The 20,055-nt window shown below is 38.6% G+C and overlaps 1 protein-coding gene across 4 annotated transcripts in view; it reads left to right on the forward strand.

The window, feature by feature from the left end:
- LOC112143843 (vacuolar protein sorting-associated protein 13B) overlaps positions 1-20,055 on the forward strand; it is a 292,951-nt gene that overhangs the window by 150,953 nt on the left and 121,943 nt on the right. For all 4 annotated transcript variants that reach the window (XM_036216063.1, XM_024268054.2, XM_036216061.1 and 1 more), the window contains exon 22: positions 9,575-9,708. In XM_036216063.1, the coding sequence (XP_036071956.1) occupies positions 9,575-9,708 (134 nt within the window). The remainder of the gene's footprint in view (positions 1-9,574; positions 9,709-20,055) is intronic.

Consider the following 20,055-nt stretch of genomic DNA (forward strand, 5'->3'; position numbering starts at 1 on the left):
TGTTAAAAGAATCCCTAAACTCTTTTAAACAAGTTTGTTTATGGTTTTAAAGATTGGACTTTCTCTATACTAGTTTTCTTCACCTGAATCAACATGCTTTCAAGCAGATTCTGAACTAGCCTATAACTCAGGATGTTCTGGAAACCCGGATTACACTGTTGGGGCATGGGCTGCTGTAATTCCCTTCTTTTGGAAGCATGCTTTGGGTCCAAGCTTGACCTGTTCTGTATTTGTACTCAAACAGCATAGATAAGTGGTTCTGCTGTTTACAGCTTTCTGAGCAGGTTTGCTCCTCTTTGGCCTTCAGTACAGACGAAATACTGTGAACATAAATCTATTAAGAGTGCATTATTATTCAGCAAGTCGAGGCAGTTTAATGATAACTGCCAACATGTATTGTAATTGTATTTTTAAATGTGTTATTTAATCATATTTTCCAAACAAATGTTGATACATTTTTATTTTTTTATTTGGACAAGACTTTTTTTATTTTTGGGAATGACAAAACCCAAAACCACAAATGTGTTTGTGTGTGGGCAGACTCTGGTCTGGGTGTGTTTGTGGATAGTCATTGTACTTCAAAAGATATTTTAAAAAGACAGAAAAGTTTCTATTCTGAAGCAAAGAAGGCGTGAAAAGTTATTTTTTCCATTCCTTATCTTCTCTTTTAGACATTATTTTTGAAAAACCTAATTTCTTCTGTGAGTTAGTGCTAAAACATGGACTGCAGGGTTATAAAAAGTAAAGTGTGAAGTGGCAGTCATTTCCTTTAAATTTTCAGTTTAATTTTATTTTAAACAGCGCTCTCAGACAAAGATTTTCCAGTATTTTTAAGCTGCTGAACAAGCAAGCAGCAAGGAGAGAAATTCCTCTGAAAATAGTCGGCCAGTAAGAGTGGACTAAAAAATTAGTGACTGGAAAACTTTACAAGTTACAACTACTTGGAAGCAACCTGCAGTTTAAGAAACGAGGAGCACCTCTGACTTCTGCACAGAGCTATATTTCCATCTTGAATTTCTGAGTTGAAGTGATTCATACTGGCTTGTAATGTGCTTTGTTAACTAATGATCTTCTATGGAAGACTCTGAAGTAACTGCACCTGCGCGGGGGCAGACACAGCTGCTGGTCACCGTCATGACTGGCATTCTGTTGAATGGGGAAACTTTGACAGTCTGCTCAACTATGTGAAATCAGGCTAACATGAAGGAACATTTTGAAAGCATGAGACCGTTTGAAGAGAACTGAAGGGAAGAATGTCTTAGTGCACAGTAGGGCTGAAAACAATTATCTTAATAGTTGATTAACCACTGATTATTTTTTCCAATTAGTTGACTAATCGAGTCATCCGCAAACTGGATGTTAAGCAGACATCTTAACCATCATTACCTTTAAACCATGTATCAAACTCAAGGCCGGCGGGACGGATAATTCTATCTGGCCCTCCAGATCATTTTATTTTTTGTTATTAATGGCCCAATGTTATCTTGCGCTCATCTCTAACTTGTATCATTTTGATTAAAATTGAGTAATATTAAGTAACGACTAATCGACTATTAAATTAGTCGTCGACTAATCGTGGCAGCTCTAGTGCACAGCAGTTTGGCTGAAGTTCAGATGTTCGTTTTTGAATTTAGACTCCAATAACAGACAGAGTTTCAAGGTGGGGTTGCTGTAGTTCAGTGGAAATACAGCTCTGAAATGAATGAAACTACTCTCTGAGTAATGCTTTAATGTAGCATGTGCTCCTATGTAAGTCTAATTAATACTGAAGGATGTTTTTTAATTTAACATGATTATTTTTACAGTTACAAAACATAAATAGCACATATGCCTAGTTTGTGGTCTTTTGCTTTTAAACTTTAAAGTGTTTAAGCTTTAGGTCCTTTAAACCTTTAAACACTGTGATAGTTTGATCACTCTCTGCCAAAACATCACCGTCTGTGGAAGTGAGCACACAGGCACACAGGGCTTTTTATGCTTCTGGGAATTGTGGCTTCACCAGAAGTGATGAATCTTTCTATTTTTTTGGTGATTTCACTCTGTAGCTGTAACTTACATTACATATGTACGACACTCTCCAAAGCTTTGTTATGGAGGATAATGCTCACTTGACATTTTCAGAGTCTCTAATAGGCCATTAGGGTTTGTTCTATTTCTCTTTTAAAAGCTCTCAGCTGAAAGGTCATGCCACCATTTCCACCTTCATTTCTCTTTTTCCTCTTGTTTTCGTTGTTTCATCCCATCGAGACTAATAGGTTTTCCATGCAGCAGCATCTTTACTTACTAGCATCTCCACAGTATCTATTTTCACTAAAAAGACTGTCAGTAAACGGTCCCTTTGGCTCCACCAGTGCACTCCATCTACATCAGGCTGTATTTTGTCAGCAGCACTTATGAATGAAATGTATCAACTGCAGGATGTCATCTGTCTGCTTCTCAGCCTTGTTTTTCCTTTTTATTTAATGTTATTTTTCTGTCTCGTTATCTTTCTGTAAACCTGCTGCTCTTTTTTTATCTTTAGTTTAGCGTCACTTGTAATTTCCCTCTGGTTTGTGCTGTTCTATCCCTCATGATACTCTGAAAACAAGACTCACTGAGAAGACATGGCCTTAGTATAACTTAAAATGAACTCTGCTTTAAAAAAATACAGACATTTCCTTCTCTCTTAGAGGCACACTTTGTTGCAGTGATAAGTATTGGATGTGTTCGTATTTGGTCTTCAATTTTCAGAAAAGATCCTGAGTCTGATTCAGGATCTTTATTGTTCACGTGTCTCAGTAAATGGAAACAAGACAGTTCTGCTTTTGCTTATTATTATTAGTCAGTTCCAACCTAATGTCCCAATGAAATACTTCATGTTGGAATAAGGTTTATAAGTAAATTCTATTCACATGCATTTCTTCCTCACAGATGAGCTGTGAGGAAGAGTGTCACAAACAGGCAGACAGCTGGTTCCACATGCAGCAGGTTTACTAGTTCAGACAGGAACTAAGCAGAGCTAAAAGTCCACGAAGCTAAATCAGGGTCAGACAGGCAGAGGTTAATCACGAGCATGAGATCATCCAAGAAGAGAGTAGAGTTGTCAGGGTACAGGCGAGGGTCTGGGCAGGCAGCAGGGTCAGGGTGTTTGTTTGTTTTATTTATCTATCCTTTTATTTATTTATTGCTTGCTCAGATTTTTCTGTTCCATAAAATTCATCACTGATATTGTTCTGTTATTTTACTTTAAAGTTTGTAGATTTTACTATATTCAGATTTTTTTTAACCTCTAAATACATTTTAGATCATGCTACTCGAATAGAGAAAATATGGTCTCTTAACTGTTTATTTTTAGCAGTTGTTGGTTTCTTATTTTCAGTGTTTAGTGACTCCATAGGGCAAATGTCAAAGTCAAGGATACCGATAACACAAAGTTTAAACTGGCTTTTTCTTTCTTTATTATAAACTTTTCTTTTACTGTACCAGCACATTGTTCTTGACCTTTTTAATATACAGCAAGGGATCTCATAGGAACAAGTATCACTTTAAAACTTTGAAAAAAATATCTGAAAACATTCAGACCATTTACTGACTATTAGTCATAATTGTAAACCATAATTTTCCCATTGCCAGGGATCTATTAGAAACATATATTCTTATCAAAAATAAAATATACCTGATAGAGGTCAGAACAATTACAGACTATGACTGTAGACAGAAGCTTCCCAGTGCCAAGGATCCATTAGAAACAAATATCCATGTTAAAAATAAAGTGCATCTGGAAATAGTCAGAGCAATATTTATGGATTTTTTTAAGCATCTGTCTAATATCGATAAACTCAAATTGTATGAATTTTCACACAATTAGGAAAAACATCTGCATTAAAAGACTCATCACAATTCTTTCATCTTGTTTGGATTTAGCACCTTTGACCATCTTAACCAACACAAGGGAGAGGATTTGTTTTCCAGTTTTTATTTGGGAATAATAGAAATCTCACTTGTAAAAGTGTGTTCGTGCAAACTGTCGATATATATTTGTGGTTACCGTAAACTTGTGAATATTAACCATCTGTTTGAATTGAAAAACTCAGATAATATCTATGTACGATGATGAGAGCTGAAATTGTTTTCTCGCAAACATCAACAGCCCTGAACTAGAGTGCAGAGATTAAGAGATTAAGTCATGTCAAAAACTTGTTAGATTTTCAGCAGTGAAAGATCTTTTTTTTTTTTTTTTTTTAATAAATTGTCAGTTTTGGTCAAATAAAACATGTCTTAAAGGATTTAACTTGCTTTTCCCTTTAGGTAGTAGGGTGACCAGAGATTCTTTGTTCCTCTTTATTGTTTGGTTTCATTTGCCGTCTTCCTAATAGATAAAAAAGCCAAAGAGACCTAGATATAAATGGAGTGCATTTTAGTTGCGGGCTGGTTGTGGTATAACCTCCTCTCAGGGGTCTTTAAGGGGGTTTATAATCACTGCAACAGACGTTTTATTTTTCAGTCTTCAGTCATTTGTTTAGGTAAAGGGAGAAGGGATTTGCAGGTTCTTTGCCAGTTGAAGTCAACACAGTGTTCAAACTGCCACTCATGTGGAGGCTCAGGGAATAAACACTTAAAACAAGTTTTGGTTCAGATGAGAGAGTCGGCCAACTGGACTGCCACCGTTACTGCTTCTCAATTGAATGTCAAACATGTCACACGGTGCTTAAAAGCACCCTCATGCTGCTGCATTGTTGCTAATTAATTTAACATAATTATGCAGTTCAGCTCTAACGTGTGGTCCCTGATGCCCACAGATTAATTTAATATACAGTTAATTTCCACAAGGGAATTCGAAGTTTGAAACTGGTATTTTGTAGCATTGTTCGCTAACCTACAGTATGCAGATGTTTTTAAACCAGAAAAAATAGCTTTATTTAAAATGTTAAACATGAAGGTTGAGCAGAGACTGACTTTAAGCTCCTACTAAGGGATTGGTTCTTGGAATTGGAAACTTTAAATTCTATCTGAGGCTGAGAGGATGACATACTTTGTGATACCTGCATTGCACTCATTCATCTGGGTAGCTCTGATACCTCCAATCCAAGGGGTGCATAATTTGGCAGGAGGGGTGTTGGGACATCAGTGTATTGAGCCTTTTGGCTCTCTCTTCATGTGCTGAGGGGATATCTGGAATGCATTTCTCTTGGCTTGTTGGGGGCCAAATTTCTGAGCAAATGTGTTGGGGGTCAGTCTATCCCAGTTGGGGGTGTAACAATTCATTTTATCAATGATTTAAATCATATCTCAATGAGTGGTTGGCAATCTGATTCATAGAAGAAAATAGTCGTTTCACGATCAAATTCACAGACCAAAAATGGATCAGAACATCTTTATCCCAAACTTCCACCAGTGTGACTCAGAGATAAATAGCTGGTACTGAACAGTGCAGGTCAAGTTTCCTAGATTCCTTATATTTCTTCAAGATAATCAATTAAATATGTGTACAAACAAACAGAGAAACAAGAATGAATGTCAAATCTATTCACATTTTAGTTTGATAAAGTTCATCCCACTGTTGTTCTTCCACATTAAAATAATCCAACATTATTAGAACATTCTAACACACTGTATGGTCAAATGACTTTGTTAAAGTCAAATGTTTTCACACATTGGACAATATATTTATATATATTTTTTATACTGTATTATAAATTCATTACTTGTAATTTTTTATGTATCTAGTAAATTTCATACATGTTTTTTTTTCCTTCTGTGGTGCCATAATAAATGCATTTCTCCACGTGATATGAATCAAGTTCAATTCAATTCATTTCAATTAATGATGGTTGATCATTTTTCCTGCATCACATATGTTGTCTGCTGTGATGCTACTTGGTGGTTTTTATCATATTGGTTGGATAAATTGATCCATCAATAAATGGATGAATTGTTACACTCCTAGCCCTGGTGCATTGAGTTGGGCAAGGCAGAGGACCTTATATGTTTGATCCCTTTAGCCATGGATGACAGCAGCCTGATGGATTCTGGTTCCACATGCTTCAGTCTGGTGTGGAGTAGAGCAGTCGACCTCTGATTGGAAGATTACAAGTTTGGTTCCTGGCCTGGCCGCCCATGTATCAGTGTTCTTGGGAACTAAACTCTAGATTGCTCCTGGTGGTTGACGTTAGTGCCATTGTTAGGCAGCAGAGCGGCCATCAGTGTGTGAATGAGACTGTAAAGCACTTTGGACCTCAAAAAAAGGTGGAAAAGCCTTTTACCAGTACATGCTCTCCAGTGTGGGGTCTGTCACTATCTTTGGCCTGCTAAACACTAAGTTTATTTATAAATCAAGTATTGTAGGCTCTTTTTTATGTTTGTTCTGTGATTGAAATCACAATACACGCTAGTCAATCTTTTATATGAACACAAACTCAATGCATTTACTAGAAAAATCAACCAAAGTCTGAGCTTTCCTTGTTTTATGTTATGATTTCAAGCTGTGTTATGTGATTTTAGAAGATGTTTAGTTCTGTTGGTGCCAGCATCCCACTGTCTTTGCATTGGCAGACCTAAATGTTAAAGTTTGATTTCATTTCATATTGAAATAATGAATTAATGGATGAATGAATGATCATACACTGACAGCTTTGAAGGCATTTTTCCTCACTGTTGTGGGTTTGTGCCAAGTAAAAGGTATGCCTGTGGGAAGATCACCACACTGTTTCTCAGAGTTTGACTTGATTGCTTCATTTCTGATCAGGGTGTCAAAGATTGGGGCTTTCACTAGCTAGGAGATGTGCAGAAGATGAATACATCAGAATCATACCATCATTTTTATAGGGAACTGAACTGGCAGCAGCACAGACTAAATCTACTCTGAGCTCCTCACTAGAGAGACGCATGAAGGGAGTAAAAACCAAGCAAGGGGGAAGGAGTGTACGGCCAGAGTTTGTCCAATAGCATATTAGCTTAACAGCCGAGCAGAGGGTGAACATGAGGACAGGACTGAGATGGCACAAGGCAAAGGGAATAACCCCACTTTAAGAGGACTCTCAAGGCTTGTTAGGCTCGGGCAGATTTAAGGGTTTTGGGCACTCTAGTCAAATTTCTCCTTTGCTTGAGCCGAGATCTTTTGTGCTGTCTTTGTCTTTCTCTTACTCTACCTCGTTTGGCCTCGGTCTCTCTTTTTTCCCTGCCCTGCTCTAGATGGCAGGCGCCAAATCACTATAATAAGATATGGCAGTTTCATTCCAAATAATGACCTGGGATTAACAAACACAGCGGTGGAACGATATTTAAGAGCAAGCACAAAGCTTCTTACAAGCTGGCCTTGCCTTTCTGCTGCCTGTCTTTAAAACACTTTCTTATTAGCCTAACAGATATCCTCTCAGAGAAAACTTGCACCATCTGCTCTCTCCTAAAGGTACAAAAAAGTGAAATTCTCTGTGATTTTTTTTTTAGTTCAAAGCTTCCCAGGATTAGGATAATAACAATTTGACTAATGAGGTTTAAGCAGGTTAGCAGGGTTTGCTGAGGGATTGCTTGTGTATTATGATGTTTGGGATATATTTAGGGGTGTGAAAAGATATTTTTATTACTAGTCACTAACTAATTAGTTTCTCTTTTTTTTAACAATTAACTCATGAATAACAAAAAAATATAACCAAACATTTTTGTATAAAATTTAGATTAGAAAATGAACATGGAGACAATTTTAGTCAAAAGTGCCTCTGAATTAGCACATTACCATCTGTCTTTTTCTCTGACCCCATTGTTCCATTGTGAATGCATGTATCAGTCTTTGGTGAACTGGAAGGAGAAAGAATCAGGATTTTGGAGGAAGTTCTGTCCATGAAGATCTTCACTTCCTCGTCCCAGCTGAATCTGGATCAGAACCATACGGCTGGACATTACCCAGATTGATGGATGTTTTTATGTAGCAGTGGTGAAGATTTATGATAGAGAGACACAGAGCTATCACAATCAGTTAGGGGGGTTAAGGGGGTGGGGCTGCTCTGCTCCAAAAGCCACGCCCCCTCAGAGGAGATTTTAGAAATGGAGGCTTCATGAAAAATTTATTTTAAAGACATTTAGTTTGTGGGATTTTGGTTAAAAACTTCATAATCATAATTAAAACACTACTGGGAATGTTATTTTTTCTTAAATGTCATGGGGGGACTTTAAGTAAAGGTTATGTTTTGGCCCTGAATTATAATCCATCTGTTTTCAGGTAGATTTCATGACAAAATGAGAATTTGAAAAGCTCTTTCATGTCTTTGCAGCAAACTTGAAAACTTGAGTGCTTCTTATACAGTTTGATAAAAAGCTATCGTGCAGATCAAGTAAAGTGTAGGTAAAATGAAAAATAAATGAAGAAGATAGATGGGAAAATATTGATTGCCAAATATACAAAACATGCAGTTGAACACTGATCACAGACATCATGACAAACGGTCTGTTTCATTGTCCCAAAGTGCCAAAGACACCTGGATGTGGAGCGTGAGAAAGCATTGTAAGAGAGTCCAGACTCAATGATCTGAGCTATAAGTTAGATTTCTTCAGCTTAGACACACACACACCTGTAACTGGAGTCAGTCATTCCATTCACTTACATCTACACAAATGCATGTGAACTATACATTTGAGACCGTTTGCTGCAGAAAATTGTGAAGTACAGCAACTTATTCATTTCATCTGTTCCTAGGAAACTTGTGCCATCTCATAATAAAATAAACACACTAGCCGACGAGACAACAATGCTGTGACGTTGGTGCTAGTTCATGACAACTGTGGGATAGAGCTACTAAGCAAGACAGATCTTAAATCATACGGTATGTCTGAATGTGTCTTCAGAGAGACGGGCGTCTGTAACCTCTGCTGCTGTGATTGCTTTAACATTCACAGACCTCAGTTTAACCGGGTAGACCCGTGTCCATATTCTCCTGTTTCTTTCGTATTGTTTCTGACCTCGTCTGACTGCTCGCTTGTTCTTTCCTTACAAGGACTGTTTTAAAGACATTTCAGCTCAAGGTTAACATGTATGATTCAAAGATGAATTGAACCCTCTTGTTGCTGTGTGGACTGTGTTGCCATGCATGTCAGCATAGAGGATCAGCCTTTGTCTGGACCACAGCATGCACACACACACAGAGCAGTGAGTGTGTGTTCACACACTCTAGCAGTCGGTGTGTGAGTTCACAAACACTTTCTCCCAGTTCTCACAGCTCCCTTTCCCACTGCTGGAGACAAAGAGTGAGTGCCAACATTACATCACCTCAATGAAGTGTCAGTTAAACATCATATAACATGATACTGTGCAGTGAATGAAAATAACAGGGAATTCTAAAGAGGGTTAAATAAAGGATAGATGCAGGACAGTACATTAACTTTTGATAATGAGTAAATGTTGATACTGGCTCAGAGTCTACAGGGTACTACCTTGTTTTTGTGGTAATAAGGTTACTCTAGCAGCGGGCTAAAATTTTCATCCATTTTGACATCGTTATTGGATGTGTATAGTTGTAATAAAAACATCAGGAAAATCCTAATCCAATTGGTCATAATATATTTATTCTGGCATCTAAGCCTTGTGGATTTTTCCGTCTTCCAGAATCACGTCCGTTGTCCATCCCGATGAGGGTGATGCCCGACATCACGGATGAAGGATCATGGAGCACTTCAGAGGAGCGGATGAAGGAACTCATCAGTCATGCCTGGGATGCTGTTAAGCAACTCACTTTACAGGTACATACTAGATTCTCATTTTTTTCTGAAGGCTGAGTCCACTCTCAGACCAGATTTGAAAAATGCAAAGAAGGGGGCAGGGCTAGGGAATGGGGGCTGAGAGAGGGAGGTGTAGTCTGGATCTGTGATTGACAGTGACAATGAAGTTACCTTCAAGTAACTAAAGGATCTTTTTGATATTGTCTTGATGGAAGAAAAAAAAAATCATAAGGTTCAGGAGGCCCAAGCAGCAAGGAGGCCTCATCCCACAGTGGCTCTCTGTTTTCCGGCCAGTCAGCTTCCCAAGGGCCAGTTTAGTGAGCAAGCAAGCTCCGCTGCGCTTGGTGTAGCGCAGGGACTTCTGTCGCTCTCGGTTAAGCAGAGCAACGTCCACTGCTATCGCCATCAGCATCACGGAGGTCATTCCACCATTCTGAGTGCAGTGGAGCGACCTCCACCGGTCTCGGCGTTGTGACTTCCAGCACTCCAGGCATCAACATCATGGAGCTACCTCTGCCACTCTCAGCGGAGAGACCTCCGCCGTTCTCTGCGTCAACTTCGGGGAGTGAGTTTTGCCATGTTCGGCGTTGCAGGGTGAGCTTCAACGCTCTCGGTATTAACTCCGCCACTCTCAGCATCACAGGGAGAGCTTCAATGGTCGTGAGGTGTGGTGAGCTCCAACTTTTGGTGTTTAAGGCTCAAAGATGGGCGGGGCTTTTATACTGGAGCTCAAAGCATGATGATGTGGAACTTCTTAAATTATGTGGTTTTTACACCAGTTGACCAATCACAAAATTCATCGTTAATACTTCGTTGGTAAGACTTTTTAGACTATAATTTAGTTTTATTTTGAACTGTCAAAAATTTGGCTAGGACGAACAGACAGCACTTTTAAAGTTTATAGAGGTCAACAGCCAAAAAAAAAGTTGGTTTAGGGGGTTTGGTTACCCTTTAACCCTTGTGCTATCCTAGGCATGTTCACATTAAAAGTGGACCCCCCAAGACAGGGCACTAAACTTTTTTCTCTCAAATAAGTGAGCTGTGCAAGGAAACAAATTCTGGTTTGTACCACAGAGTCTGTTCACAAATGTCCTGGAAAGTTATTGGCAAGAATGTTAAAATGTTTTGGGCAGGATACCTCAATTCTGAGTCAACTGTGTTCACATCTAAAGCGTTCACATCATTAGCGTCTTTCACCACAGCGTCACTAGCTCCACCAAGACAAATCTCACTTTTAGATGCTACAGTTCTGTACTTAATGCCTCAGTCACACGTACCCTTATTGACCCATTCAGGGATTGACTCGTATCAGATTTAGGGGCCTCTAGGGATCTTGAGAGCACAGGTGTGTCTAGCAGTTTTTTTGAGGCTTGTGCGGCCACCTCAAGAGACATCATAAAAATGAAACGTACCATTTTAGCAAACTGCTTGAAATACACTCTTCGAAGAAATTTGAGTTTAACTAATTTCCAATCAATATAAACTAGTAACATGTGAACAAATATTTTTGTAATTCCCCAAAACAAAATTAAAAAAAAGAACTCTTATTTTTTCAGTCACTTTAGTCTATCTTCCAGTGTTCAAACAAAAATTTCAATGTCTCCAAAATATATATGAATCGACCAGGAAACATGAGTCCAAAAGAAAAATGGAATCATCTCACCAAAATGGAAATGGGTAGGCTTTCCTCCCTTAATCCAGCTTTCTTGGATAGGTTATCCTTTTTTATTTCCTCCTGAGGTTTTTCATAGCCTTCCTTGCCCTTTTTGTCTTATTCCTTCATCTGACAGCCAAACTTTTCTCCTTTTATTTCCTTGCTGATTGACTCCGCCCACTAGCTTCCTTCAGAATTCACATAATCCAACACAAAAATTCGAGGCAATATTTATATAGACTTGTAAATGCTATATAGACTTTATTCATATAAGTATTCTAATTGTTATTTATTCATGTTGTCTACTGAATACCTTTGTGGCAACGCTACATCATTGTGCTGCATGTTGCAAGTGTATCATGAGGTATTTTAAGGTTAATACAAGTTGCACACACTTATCGTATAGCTGCAATGTTGTCACAAAGTTCCATTACACCACATTCTAGTTGTTGGCACGGTGAACCAGAGCAAATGCTGCACGCACAGGCTGTGCACGTGATACGTCCACAGAAACTACACTACATAATCCATTTGCAAAAGGATTTGAGTCCGTTTACAAAATGAAAAATCTGTTTGACATGCATGTCTCACCTACATCACCTCTACTTGTTGTATGAGTGCTAACTAGTGCTGGGCGATATGACGATGTATATCGTGTAGGTGATAGAAAAGTGTCAATGGTGCCATTTCTCTTCTTTTGTTTCTAACCGAATTTGATCAATTATTACGCCAAATATCTCATTAAATAGTCAGAGGCAATTACGATGGACTTGCTTCGTCAGTGTGTACTCAAGAAAATGTATAAAAGTGAAAACAACGACAAATTAAAAAGAAATTATTTGCAAAGAAACTCTGTCTTGTGGTTTTGCAGCATAAAGCTGCTTTAGGTTCTTTGATTCGCACTTACGCAAATTTTACGACATGTTTTACGTTACTTAACACGAGTGCAGAACGATGGACGCAGAAGAGCTTGAAATTTTTTCCCTGGAGTTGAAACAGACAGAAACTCCGATGCAGGCAGCCCAAGAAGAAGCACTTTTTAGCAAAAGAGGGGAACTTCTGTGATTTGGTTGCATTTTGGATTCAAGATGTCCGACAATGAGCAGAAGATAGTAAAATATAAACTAAGCTAGGAGGCTATTCCTGCGCCGATGCTAACACAACAAACCTTCTGTCACTCAAAGAAAGTCCATGAAAATGAGCAAATGAGATTACAAAAATAAGAGACAAACTAAGCTGTTGAACAGAGCTGTAACAAATATCCCAGCACTTGGAGTCTTGCGATCTGCAAGTACGAATATTCATGAGGTCCAAAATAGCTAATTCATGACCTTTATAAATATAGTAGAGTGTAGTATAATATCATAGAGTAAAATATTTATTGTTCTAAAATACAGAACAATGTTGGATTTTAATTTGTGAACTAAAACGAAGCCGAATGTACGGCGCTACTGTCACAGGAAGTAAACAGATCTTCAAAGTAAAGTGTCGGTGTTTTCAAAGTAAAACTAGTGAGACCTTTTTTTCGTTCAAAAAAATAGACTGAACTTCCGCTTACTGACATAAGTTTTGGGGGGAAAAAAATAGCTTTAACATCGGAGCTTTAGCTCCAATGTTTATATTGTTTTAATTATGGTAACTTCAACAGTTGACGCAATTGACATAATTACAGCTGAATTTTGTGCAAAAATCTGCTCTTCTTCTCAGAAACTCGAAACTATTGTGCACTTTGAAAAATATTTCTTAATTGTTTTTTTTAACTATTCAGTTATCTGTATCTTAAAATAGTCAGAAAAGTAAGCTAGGATAATTTGTTTTCAGAGAATTACTGAAAATATACTTTTTTGTTGTATGCCGTGATATATATATATATATATATATATATATATATATATATATATATATATAATGTTATTGTGATATAAAATAATTGATATCATGATATATATTTCTTCCATATCGCCCAGCACTTCTATGAGGTATAACTAGCGACATGCCTGTGGAAAACATGTGCATGAATATTTTTGCTCTACAGACTTACAAAGCAGTTTCCGATCTTAATATTTTGTGTGTCCTGTGCAGGTTTGCCAGGTTTTGGCCCACAGACAGCTCGTATCTAGTAGTATCTTTTTGTTTGTGTTTTTTAAACAATACTGCAGTTGCTCGAGCAATTTTCGATACGTATCAAGTTTTTGCATCCCTAACTGATGCTGCTGTTACTCCCACTGGCCGATCGATTTTTCAATACGTATCTAATCTCTTGTACATCCCTAGTATCTAGTCATAAGGTCAATTGTGACCAAGACATCAATCTTGTTTTCTTAGCTTGACTTCTTTCTTTTGGAGTTTGATTGGTAGAATTTTTTTATTTTAACTTCTAGTTAAACCATTGACTGCCTTTTCTTGAATGTTGTTATGCTTATTTTGTTTTATAATGCAATCTTCCGTTTTTCCATTTTAGAAGCTTATAGCAGGAAAACATTTCCTCAGTGAGTTTTTTAAGTCCAGATTCTTGCTGCAAAGACCGTCCAAACTGAAAAAGTGAGGCTAACCTACCAATTGAAATAATGCACCAAAACCCAGTTCACATCCAGTGATCTGTTTACAGTGTATCCACAAATGTAACTTTCCTTTCTGAAAAGGAATTGAGCTCGTCACCGCCTCCACTTTCCTCTGTCCCCCCCGGCTCTGTGACGATGACCACACTCTGAGCTGCAGCAGCAGTTTGGGTATGCTTTGTCCTGTTGACATGGGTGTGGAAGCTAACCAAACCCTTTAAGTAGACAGTGGGTACCACAGGTCCTACATATTTCTAAACTCAAACCACTGCATTTATTTTAGTGTGGTGTAAACATAATAACTAATGGTTCACACTCTTGCTGCACATGTGCACAATTTACCACAAGGGTCTCCCCCTCCATCTCTTACAGAATAGAGTTTAAGGGATAAAGAGATGCAGAGTTACTGAAATGTTTGCAGCTATTAACCCTTCTTGAAACTGTTAAGACAGGCTGAAGATGTTTTAAGGTCAATTGTGCGTTTTTTTTATTAAAGATACAATTAAATACAGAAAAGTTAAGTATTTAAGGTCGAGGTGTCTGTGGAACAGAGGTAGGCTGGTCATGATGTATAATTGATTATATTTGATTATATAGATATATCCCACTCCCTCTCACCGTCCAAAAACATGCTTCATAGGTTCATTGGTGACTCTAAATTGCCCCTAGGTGTGACTGTGAGAGTGAATGGGTGTGTGATTGAGGCCCTGTGACAGACTGGAGACCTGTCCAGGGTGAACCCCGCCTTCACCCATCAGTAGCCGGGATAGGCTCTGGCACCCCCGCGACCCCGAAAGGGAAGAAGCGGACAAGACGATGAATGAATGAATGAATGAATATATAGATATATATTTGATTAATAATTGATTCCTACTGGAATGATGTTGATCGTGTTAACAGTTGAAAAGTTAAAGTATGCTAAAGATTTTGTGTTTAGTGTCAGGTGTTAAAGAGTTAAACTGAGACCAAATAAAAAAGAATAATGACATACTTGTTTGTGATCAGCCATATTTTTTTGGACTTTTTATTATTATTATTATTTTTTACTGTAACTTGGAAATTACTGTACTGACAAGGGAAATTCCCACAATTCATTGCTTTTTACTGTAAATACCCACAGTTTATTGATGTTTACATTAAAATACCGTAAAGCCTTGTACAGTATTTTACTGCTAATGTTGCAGTAAAATTGACAGAAATCTGTTAGTGTAGATTGGGGTGAAGAAACTTGTGTGTGAACAGAGAACTGCCTGCTTTAAACTGGGTTCGTCTGTCATTGGGTTTCAATTGTTGTTTTGATGTCCTGAATGTTGTTTGTGGTGCCAGTGTCTCCTGACATTAGTTACAACACAAATCATTTGTGTTGTGGATGCAGTGCAAAGAAATTTTCCTGACAAGGCTACAAGAGTTTCATGGTCATATTCATACGTGTGGGTGGAGATATTTTGTCACCACTGCTTATTGGGGCTGAACTTTATGTCATTTGACCAAAGTGGAATATTTTCTGTGAGAATTGGGAAACCACGAATCTGTCGCAGCTCAAAACGTTACTTTCCTCTCCAGGTGCAATGTTTTGGTAGAGGACAACACTGAAAGTCTCTTCTATCACCATAATTCTTTTCTCCCTTCCTCCAAACGTATCTGCCGTCATTCTGAAGTCTTTTCCTTAATCTTTCACCCCTAAGGACACACATGCTGTCCCTGTGCCCTGATAGTAATTGCAGGTGATCAAGATGGTGACTTTAAGGAATTTATTTAATAATTCCCCCTACTTAACACATGAATGTGTTCAGCTCTGGCCAAGCTGCACGTTGCTACCAAAACTGAAACAGGATCTGCTGAAACAGAGAGACGGTCACCATGGAAAAATGAAGTAACACTGCTCCCTGCAGCTGCCATGCATTAATGAGTATGATATTTTCGAGACACCAAAAAAGATGGAGAAAATCAGCGGGGTTGAAAAGGTAAAGTGATGGAATGGAGAGGGGGATCAGGAGGTAAGAAAAATGAGGGGAAAATTTCGACAAAAATGAGTTTGAAGGCAGGAGGAAGTGACATCGATGGAAAGGAGAATTATGTGCCCTGCACGTTTGGTGTGGCTCAGATCGAGCAGGCCAGATGGTTTTCATGAATAAGATCTCACACTCTGCTGGAGTGCCTTGTGCAGGCACATGACTTCATCCTCTGCCCTTTGCCTTTATCCTTTTATCCCTCCATTCAACACTTCGTCTTTGATTCCTGTTAGAACCTGTAGTTTCCAAATGTCTCGCAATTACAAACTCTATATTTGACCACCTAGGAACATGAGAACCATCAGTTCTGTTATTTAACCGTCATTTTACAAACCTACATTTGTCATCAAGATGTATCATTCAAACTAGGCCTTCACAATAAACCGAAAATGTACCATCATCGCGTAATGCATAAAGCAAAAGGAGGCAAAAGTGGCGATAAGTGGTCTCTGGTTACGCATATGCTAAGCTATCTCTTTGTGGTTTGAAATAACGAACCAAATAAAGAAATGAACAGAATAACACACTTAAAAACTCAAAAAGTTATTATTTCATGGTACGGCCGGTTTAAACCAATGGTATGGAGCTCTTCATGTCATTGACCAATCACTGGAGCCCTTTAATGCCAGATGCCCGCCTTCTACATGATGTGGGAGTGTGACGTGATCGAACAAGACTTGGGATTGCTGTTGGCGGATGGGATCACTTCCATACAGGTGCACTGCGGATCCCCCACTCCCTGGTGTGCATGTTTTAAAATAAATTTTCCCATCAAACAGCGCGCAATTCAGGTCTCAAATTCGCATCCACCGTCTTTATTTTGACATTTGTCAAAGTCGCTGCCTGATGGATGTCCAAACCTGTGTTGGTTATTTGGAGATACTTTGGAGATACGTTTCAGGACAGGCGACATTCTCCAAACACAGGTACTATGCGAAACATGCCAAAACCTAAAAATTATTTAAACAAAAAATGTTTACTAATCAATGTGGAAATTGATTAGTATTTTTGTTTTGCAATTTGTCCATTTATTGCAAGTCATATTGTCATTTTAGCTTCAAACACAAATATTGCATGTGACAGATTTTTCTCATACCGTGCAGGCTAAATTCAAATTTTTGCTAACTACTCTAACATTTACCTAAACATCTCTCTCCTCTGAAGTGCATACTTACCTTTACAGATGTAAGGAGCACAGCTGGATCAGAGCAGCAAACAGAGTTTGTGACAGTTTCTGCTATGCAGTATGTTGTTCTTTAACAGCATGAGCGGTGGCGATGTCATTGACACAGCTCCGTCCTGCTGAGAAACATTATAACACAGAAATACAAAAATGCCATCATGCTGGATTTAATATGAAGCCCTAAAACACCTGTGGATATCTCCAGCTTGGAGGTGGAGCAGCTGTCTTCCATCCTCATCATTTGTGGTTTGATTCCCCCACTACCCCAGTTACATGTCAAAGTGTCCTTGGGAAAGACACCTTACCATTAGTTGCCTCCTGTTGGCTGGGCCGACACTCCTCGTCTGTGTGTGAGAACAGTGAGCAAGAGCTTTTAGGAGCAATGGGTAGAAAATCATATTAGAGGGAGACATTTATATCCAGCTGAACGGGGTTGGTTGCTTATATCCAACTGCCAAAGCACACATCTCTACACAGGGCTCAGGTTTTAGTGAAGTGTTCTTATTCAATTTGGCCCAGTGTTTCCATATATTTTAATATAACTTAACTATAGACTGAATGTGTTTGTGTCAAAATGTATACTCATATTTAGGAGTGTGCAGTGAAAGATCTTGTGCTGTCACATTGATTTGACAGAGCAGCTCAGGATTTTTCTGGCTTTTGTGCTTCATACAATCTAAGCTTTTTTCATTTTTACAAAATTGACTTTTATATTGACTTTAGGGCATGGTGTAGATTTTACTTAATGTTTTATTATGTTCACGGACAACAGCACGCTAATGTGTTTATGGTTTAAAGCAGGTCTGGGAAATCTACCTCCCTATCTGTTTGAAGCTTGTCTCTGCTGGATCAGGTGATCCCGTGCTTTGTTTGGATCTTATCACCTGACCCTTTGTCAAGCCAGAGAGAGCTGGAAAACAAAATATGTTGATCTTGAGGCAAAGGAAGAGTAATTTTTTGGGTCATATTTTGAATCTGCTCTTTTAAAAACCCACTTCAGTGAGCATTGTGTTTCCTGGTAGTTTTCCTATGATGGAGGAAATATATATAAAAAATGTTTTATTAAAATTGCATTTCTGAATTTTTCTTTTTCAAATCAGTGTGAATCAGAAGCAGATGAAAAAATGCAGTTTGAAAAAGATTGTATTAGTTTCATAGAAAATACCCTGGGCAGACCACAAACCTCCCCGCTCCATTCGGATCCTCCACTTACAGACCAATAGATCCATGAACGTCTTTGTTTTCCTCGCCTGAGCTGGAATCTGGATCTAAACTGTACTTCTGGATCACTCTGATATTGGTCACCATATTTATTGCACTGGTAAAGTTGTAAGGAGCTATAAGCTACTGGGAGAGTGCCTAAACAGAGAGCTCTGGGAGGGGATCGGGTCACTTTGCAGTAATGGTCCCGCCCACAACTCAGAGGTGAATTTCTAAAGAAACCTCGCTTCTCTGCAGAAACTATGTCCTAAAAATTAACACAGTTTCTTTGATTTTTGCTAAAAACTGCATAATTATAATTAAAACAGGACTTGGAACACTTTGGAAATGGATCAAAAGAGGATCGGAGTGGGCCTTTCTAGTTTTCATGCTCATCAATCCAAACAGAAAAAAAAGAAGAAGTAAGAAAACAGAGCTGTAAAAGAGAGCTAGAAAGTAGACATTTCAAATACTACCTTTGTACAGAAAAATCTCTCCTGATATTTTAGAAATGTTACCTCCTGCGAGCACCATGTTTGATGTGTGAGTGGGGGGGGGCATAGCCCATTCCATCATCTGCTGCTGTGTCAAAACACTGATGACCTAACAGACATTGTGGAATTACACACACATGTTAGTGTCTCTACAGGCGGTTCTGGAAAAGCACTTACCCAGATTCTCTTGTGTCTGTAACCTCTTGGATCTCTGAGGCCAAGATCACTGGAACTCATTTTCTTTGTTTAGGGGAAAAAAAAAATCAGATCCACCGCAGTATTACTGAGGGAAAGCATTGTCAGGAAGCAACATGACTTTAAAGATCAGAATGTTCCTAGATTATTGCACAAAAATACCAGCAGCTCATTTTCTGAATGGGTTCTTCAAAGTTTGTGTTAGTTTTTGGGGGTTAACCTTTTGTTTGTGGACTGACTGATGTGTTTTAATATTTAGGGCTAAGAGCAGACATCTTTGGAATATGTTGTTGTGTCTAATTAACAAGCAGTGGTGAAAACTTGACACCTCTGGCTTATAAAGTCTGCTTTTAACTTCAGTTCGTCACTTAGTGATTCAGTTGGGCCTAAAGTTCATCCTGCACTGCATAACCAAGCCTGTTTTTCATACATACCACCGCTAAGCATGAAGTCTGCTTTGAGCAGTCAGCTTTACACTTGGGGTGTATTCAGACTGGACACGTTTTGTTCGCTTAAAACATGGGTGCCAAAAAAGTGGGGCCACGGGCCAAATTTGGCCAGCCAAAGGTTATCTTTTGGCACGCCAAGTCGGGGCTGCAGACGCCACGGAGTGTTTAGTTAAGACCCCTTACCCATTCACATTGATTCTCTATGGTGTTCCAAAACTCTACTGCTGTAATATACTTTTGGCCTCCAGGTGGTGCTGTTAGCACTTTCTTTGTTTGCGGCTATGGGTGAAAATATCTACAAGTGAGTCACAATGGGATTTTTTTTATTTGTTAGAAATTCCGTGGAGCCTTCAGGGTCACTTCAAATGCTTTTAGAAGCCTTTTTCAGCTAGCCAAGATGGAACGACAACAGCAGTGAGAAACGGATAAAGTCAAAAGACCAGCTGCACGTCTCTCATTAGAATCCCAGTTTGCTGTTTTCGTTGGAAGAAAGTTTGTTTTAGCTTGTTCTTGTTTTTCCAATAAATGTCCAGTGAGCCCTTGCTGTTGAAGGTTCAAAGACAAATGTTCTTTACTTTTTATTCTTACTAATTTGTGTTACCTTAATGAATACAGAATAAAAA

The sequence above is a fragment of the Oryzias melastigma genome, linkage group LG16, assembly GCF_002922805.2.
Source record: "Oryzias melastigma strain HK-1 linkage group LG16, ASM292280v2, whole genome shotgun sequence".
NCBI classification, from domain to species: Eukaryota; Metazoa; Chordata; class Actinopteri; order Beloniformes; family Adrianichthyidae; genus Oryzias; species Oryzias melastigma.